The sequence below is a fragment of the Euphorbia lathyris genome, chromosome 7 (assembly GCF_963576675.1).
Source record: "Euphorbia lathyris chromosome 7, ddEupLath1.1, whole genome shotgun sequence".
NCBI lineage: Eukaryota > Viridiplantae > Streptophyta > Magnoliopsida > Malpighiales > Euphorbiaceae > Euphorbia > Euphorbia lathyris.
In genome coordinates this window covers 12574247-12581485 of record NC_088916.1, presented here as the reverse complement: position 1 = coordinate 12581485, position 7239 = coordinate 12574247, and the positions used below count along the sequence as shown (strand labels likewise).

General features: G+C 34.9%; 1 protein-coding gene across 1 annotated transcript; it reads left to right on the top strand.

The window, feature by feature from the left end:
* Window positions 1-3659: 3659 nt before the first annotated feature.
* On the top strand, window positions 3660-5632 carry LOC136201384 (uncharacterized). The gene is made up of 2 exons (XM_065992043.1): window positions 3660-5062; window positions 5383-5632. Exons 1-2 carry the CDS (start codon window positions 3712-3714, stop codon window positions 5397-5399), a joined length of 1368 nt encoding a protein of 455 aa, XP_065848115.1. The 5' UTR covers window positions 3660-3711; the 3' UTR covers window positions 5400-5632.
* The last annotated feature ends 1607 nt before the right edge of the window (window positions 5633-7239 follow it).

The window sequence follows — 7239 nt, the reverse complement described above, 5'->3', positions numbered from 1 at the left end:
TAAAGATAATATTTTCAAACATAGTATTATACTGATTACGGCTTGGTGATATTATGAGAGACGAATCCTTAGGGCTCATCATGGTTTAATATCTGTCTATGCTTTGGAGACTTTAGTTTTGCATGTCTTCAATATCTTCCACTCATCATTGGATGGTCCTACTTAGGTGTCCACTAACGAGTCTTTATCGATCTTCTAATTCCAAGATACAGTTAATTAGAAGCAATTCCTTTCTAAAACATTAAACCAAAAAATGTACTGGTTAATAGTTAGTCTTCGATATGTATTATTAAACTAAAACTGTATAACACATTATTTTTCTACCAGTATCATCCAAAATATTAGTGATTGGTTGAGCTTTTACTTGTATTTAGTTATAATAAAACACTATAATACGGACTGAGGGGCCCAATTTAGCGGTGGAAATTATTGGGTTTACATCGCGTTCATGTCGTATCTATTATCGGGTTAGTGTCGATTTAACGGTGGAAATTATCATATTCATGTTGTGTCAATTATGGGGGGTTGTATCTATTTAGTGGTGGCATTATCCTGTTCATGACGTGTCAATTATCATAATTTGCTAGTAGCTTCTAAGAAGGAATTATGACATTCCTTTAATTAAAATTCTATCACGATGAAATGTAAAGTGGGTTCTCAAATTTTCAATTAATGTTAATGTGTAGAGTTAGATTGTTTAATTGTTTTGGTTATGTTGAAGGAGTAATGACTATTAAGTAGATACAACTATTATTTACTAATAAAAAATTTCATCTTTCCACGAAGCAAACCTACCATTCATTAAGTATATGCCATTATTATTTACTACTACATCTCATTACAAACTGATGTGGATTATAAAGTTGAAAATACAATTTCAGTCTTTAAGTTTCTTAAAGACATAGAAGGCACATAAGTGCATCTCATGTTTGTTATTGGTAAAATATAATTATATACATATTGACTTTAGTTTATGATTAGTCATCGTCATTATGCATTCATCATGCTCGTATCTACTCTAGCTGTGTTGATCAGATTATACTGAGTTTAAATTGAAATGTCTCTATTTTGCCTTGAATGTTCATCTCAAGATATGCACCAATGTGAAATAGAGGTTAAGAGTTTCCTTAATAACGTTAAATATTAGGTTCTAGTCTTTTTCTTTCTTATGGACATTGATTACCTAAAATGGAATATAGCTAAGTTTCTTAAAGATATAGAAGACACATTTATTAGATTTATTGTCTTATTTTTTTGTGATTCTGCTTAGGACGAGTCTCACGTTTACTTGATCCAACTCTTTAAGATTTTCCATAGTTGTCCGTGGTTCAGACTCTTTAAGGATAATTTTTCACTATTTACATTTTAAAATTGCAGATGTTACAGATGTCATATGTTAATTCTCATGATCTAAATATACTTCTGCTCAAGACGAGTCTCCGTTTGCTTGATCCAACTCTTTAAGATCTTGTTTGATATTATTGTCTCTTTTCTTGTGCCCGTAATATGTTTTATTATCTTATGAATCATATGATTCTCTAATTACATTATAATATGTTATTTGTCAGTTTTAATTTTAATTCAGTTTGCATTTTGTTTATTTGGTTGTCTTCTGTTTGTTTTCATGTTTTAATTCTACAATCGACGATTGAAGAGTTGTTATCAGCAGGGAAAATATTGAAGAGATTGATGAAATACTCGGAGGCTCATAATCTCATGGTCGTGTATGGCTAGTTGGTAGATAGGGCCCATGAAGAAAACAAAATGTTATAGGATCGCCGAACCTTCTGCTGCTACGAGTAAGAGCCCGATGTCTGAAGATGTAATGGAGCAATTCAAATTGGAAAACAGAGAGGAAATCAGAGACGAAGAAGTGAAGAATGGACTATTAGCTCATCTTGAATTTCTTGTCAAAAGTTGAGCCTTATGAACCCATCACTTAATCTAAATCTGGATGGTGTTTTCTCTACAGTTCATTCGAATGAACGAGAAGACTGATTTATTTATGGTTATGATGATACTTTAGGATTCGGGATTTTATTATTTAGGTACTGTCGGATGTTGATATTTAGGTACTTTTGGATTTTGTTGCTTGTGGATATTTAAATAGACATTTCCTTTTAGATTATAAATATTATGGCCGCTTTGTTGCCTTCTGTTTTAACATTGTTGCATTAGTAAACTAAAATTGTTGCTGATGATTAAAAGTCATTGCCTATTTTATAAAACTATGTTGCTTTTGCTAACAAAAAGCCGTTGATTTAGAACAATAATTGTTGCCTTTGCCAAATAAAGTGGTTGCATTAGTATAACAAAAGGTGTTGCTACTTTTAAAAAACCGTTGCCTTAACTATAAAATATCATTGCATTTGGACGTAAAATAATGTTGCCTTTGCGATTAAACCGTTGCTTTAAGTATGAAATAATGTTGCCTAATAATTACTTAAGGCAACGATCAATAAATGTAAAATCGCTGCTTTTGGGTTCATGTTTCGTTGCCTTTTATTTATATCCTTTGACCGTTGCATTAACTAAAACAAAAGCAACGATATCTTCGCTGTTGCATTAAAGAACATTTTCGTTGCCTTAGAGTGTAAAGGCAACCCTGAATTAACCAATGAAAATATATTGACCAAAATCGTTGCTTTAGCCCAATTTTGGCCGAAATGCAACAATTTTGGATGTAGAACGTAACGAAAATACATCGTTACAATAGGCGTTCTATGGTGTAGTGATGGTATACAGTTTTTATCAGTTCTATAGAGCCATGCCAAACAATTTTTACTTCTTCAAAGATGTAGCAATATCTCTTTCTTCTACTAACTCGCAACCCCGAAAAAGCATACAAGATCTTCAGGGTTTACTTTAATGGAGAAGTTGACTGTCTTCTAATAGATGTATTAAATATAAGCATTGGTAAAACATAATACTTTTCCTAAACCAATCTATCCAGCCAATTCTAGTATTAAGAAAATAATAGGATTTCTATGTTCTTTCTACACCATCATCACCATTGCCATACAAATGGGCCATGGAAAAATCTCAATCATTTCACCTCAGTCACTCAGCATCAATGAACTTGTCCTTCACACTTGAAGTTTTACTCCTATAGGTCCATCAACTACATGCTAAATACAGATATACTAAGTGGCGAAAAAGGTTAAAAAAATATATACAGCCAAAACCGGACACTATCTAGTTCTCTAATAAAAATCAGAAAATAGAAGAAAATATATGAAACGAGCATAACATCAAATAAACAACTACTTAAAATCTCCAACCTGGAAATCCAGTGAGACCAAAAATATCACCACGCTTCACACTAGAGTGGAAACTTGAAAATTCAGCTTCAGCCATGCCTGATTTGCTAATTTGGATATCATTTTTGAGATAACAGAACTATTAACGGAGCACACAAGAATTTATTACTATCAAAGACAGCTGTCAAAGAGGAATAAAAACAGAATAAAAAAGGAATAAAAATAGAATAAAAAGGAGTAGGTAAAAGTTTGTTACTGCTGTTTGTTATTATCTAGTGATCTAGAACATTCCAATTGTACTTTTCTATATAAACTAGACTTGTGTCTATTATTCAATAAGATGAATTCAAGATTCAGTTACTTTTTCTCTCTTTGGTGTTGTTAATATGGTATCAGAGCATTCATGGAGATCCATCGATGCAAGAGATTCTGAATCGATTCCAGTCCAGAGATGAAAAAAAGCTTGAAATCATATGCACAAGTTGTAAGCGATCAAGGTGCAAGCGAAGAAGAAGAAGAACCAGTAGAAAGTTTCGATCCAAATTCTGCAGAAAGTACAGATCAAGGATCAAGCAAGGATCTGAACGTGTTCGAAAATCAAATTTCAGAGAATCGACCTAATTTTCCAGAAGCAGGTATGGAGTCCAGTAATGTGAATAATCACAATGATAATCCAGGATTAGTGTTAGTAAGTTCTGTATTGAATGGAAGTAACTACATATCTTGGAAACGATCGATGATGTTAGCGTTAAATGCTAAGAAGAAAACTGATTTTATACTGAAAAATGATGAACCTCAGGATAAAGACTCAGAAGCATATCTAAAATGGAAACAAATTGATGATTTAGTGTTTTCATGGATATTAAATGCTTTATCTAAGGATTTAGCTGAAGTTTTTCTACATGCTACTTCTTCAAGAAAATTGTGGAATGAAATAGCATTACGATATGAGAAGAGTAATGGTCCTTTGGTTTTTAGATTGAGGAGAGAAATTGCAGGTATATCACAGGGAACTATGAGTCTGGTTGAGTTTTTTAACAAGATTAAAAGAATGTGGGATGAATATGATGTTATTAAGCCAACTAAGACCTGTAAGTGTGAAGAATCTAGAAAATTGGCTCTAGAACAAAAGGAAGAAGAGCAATTGATGCAGTTTTTATCAGGGCTCAATGCTGAGTTTAACCATGTGAGAAACCAAATTCTCATCATGGATCCTCTTCCATCTGTTGGCAAAGCATTCTCAATGCTTCTAACAATCGAAGATCAAAGAAGCAATGATACTGAGACTGTCACAGACTTTGTAAATATGTCTTTTGGGGGAAACAGTAGAAATTTTGGAAATAGAGGCAATAATGCTAACAATTTCAAAAGGCAAGGATATGCAGGAAATATAGGAGGAGGAAATACAAGTAATTCAAGCAATTCTGGTGGTTCAAGCAATTCTGGTGGTTCAGGAGGTAATGCAGGGGGATCTAAAAATTCTGCATCAGGCAAGTCTAAGGAGGAGAAATGGTGCTCATATTGTAGAAAAGGGGGTCATGAAAGAAATGAGTGCTTCAGAATTAAGGGGTATCCAGACTGGTTCAAAGGAAAAAGAATTGAAGGACCAGCCAAACATCAAGCAAATATGATGAATGAGCAGCAAAATCCAATTGAAGAGGACTCAGACTTGGAAATTGAAGGGTACAAAACTGATGCAGTGAAGCTGATGATACAGCAAGAAGTTCAAAGAATCATGCGAGGCAAAGCTCCACAAGATAATTCTCATCAAGAATTTTCTGCTTTTGTTGGTGCATGCTCAGGTATGAGTCTATCCCACACTCATGATGATCTTAATGTTAACAATGCATGGATAATTGACTCCGGAGCCACTACACATATGACATATGATTTGAGATTACTGAAGAATGTAAAAAAGTTGCAGATTCCGAAAAGAGTATTCTTGCCAACTAGAGAAGCACAATTGGTAGCATATCAAGGCACTGTGTCATTTAAAGAGGGTCTTAATTTGATGAATGTGCTTTATATCCCTAATTTCAAGTACCATTTATTATCTGTGAGCAAATTGCTTCAAGATCAACAAATGTCAGTGAAATTTTGGTCTAAGTACTGCATTTTGCAGGACCAGGCATGTTCTAAGGCTTTAGCTATGGGCAGGATGCATGAAGGACTATACTATCTCAGTCAAGGTTCTTTTGATAAAAATGTAATAGAAGAGGCTATTGCTAATAATGTAGTGTGTGCTGTAACTGAGAAAGACAGTTTGAGTATAGAATTGTGGCACAAGAGATTAGGCCATATTTCTAAGGAGAAGTTTAAACATTTGTTTCAATTACCAAATGTGTACTCTGAGATTTTCAATGAATGTGATGTTTGTATTCGAGCTAAATACAACAGGAAACCATTTCAACATAGTGAAATTAAAACAAAGCAAGCCTTTGAATTAGTTCACATGGACTGTTGGGGGCCATATAGACAGTGCTCCATGACAGGGGATGGATATATGCTCACAATTGTAGATGATTTCACTCGAGTTATCTGGATTGTACTGTTTAAACATAAGCATCAAGTGACACAACTACTGCAGGATTTTATCAGACTTGTACAGACACAATTTCAAGCGACCATAAAATCTGTAAGAACAGATCATGGTTCGGAATTTCTAAGTCACAGTACTCAGCAAGTGCTAAAAATTTTTGGCATATTGCATCAAAGATCTTGTGTTTATACCCCTCAGCAGAATGGGGTTGTGGAGAGAAGACATAGGAGTCTGGTTAATGTTGCTAGAGCTCTTCTAAAACAAGGAAACCTTCCTACTAAATTCTGGGGAGAAGCCATGCTACATGCAGCAATGTTGCTCAACATCTATCCCACTAAGGTCCTGAAATGGAAATCACCTTATGAAAAACTATATAACAGACAACCTGCATACGGAGATCTTAGAACATTTGGCTGCCAAAGCTATGTTATGAACACTGATCCACAAAAGAGCAAATTTGCTGATAGAGCAATAAGAAGCATTTATCTGGGAGGATCAGCAGGTCAGAAAGGTTGGAAGGTGTACAGACTAGATACACATAAACTGTGTGTATCGAGAGATGTACAATTCCAAGAGCACATTTTTCCTTATGCTCATAACATTTTAACTAGTTCTTGTGATGCAGGAAATTCTCAAAAAGGTGTAATACCACTACCAAGTGAGGAGCTACCTGATCAAATTGAAGATTTATCTCTCCAAGATGCATCTCCATCTCAGAATACACTGCAGACTCCACTATCAATGTATGCACCATCAATTGCAGATATTGAAAGTCAAGAACATGTGTCTCACTCACCTGAACCAAGAACCTCTGAAATTTCAACAACACATGTCCCAATTGATTCAGAACAATTTGATATCACAGTGACCAGGGGTGATAGAAGACCTACTAGACATGTTAAGAAGCCTGGTTGGATGGAGGATTTCATAGTCAACCAAGCCTCAGTAAATGAGGCAGTTTTTAAATATACACCTGCTCACACAGCATTTCTCACTAAGTTAGATGAACAAAAGGAACCTAGAAGCTACAAAGAAGCCAAAGGGGTCCTCGAATGGGAAGAAGCCATGCAACAGGAGATTACAGCTTTGGAGACAAACCAAACTTGGGATTTGGTACCTCTGCCTCCTGGTAAGAAGTCAATCACTTCAAAGTGGTTGTTTAAAATTAAAAGAGCTGCAGATGGCAGTGTAACTAGGTACAAGGCACGCCTGGTAGCAAGAGGATATGACCAAGAGTATGGAGTAGATTATCATGATAGTTTTTCACCTGTAACTAAGGTTACTACTGTTAGAATTTTTTTAGCAATTGCTATCACTAATCAATGGCCAATTCAGCAAATAGACATCAACAATGCATATTTGCATGGCACCATTGAAGAAGAACTCTACATGGATCCACCTGTAGGATATTCAAAGGCTCAACAAGGCATGGTTTGCTGA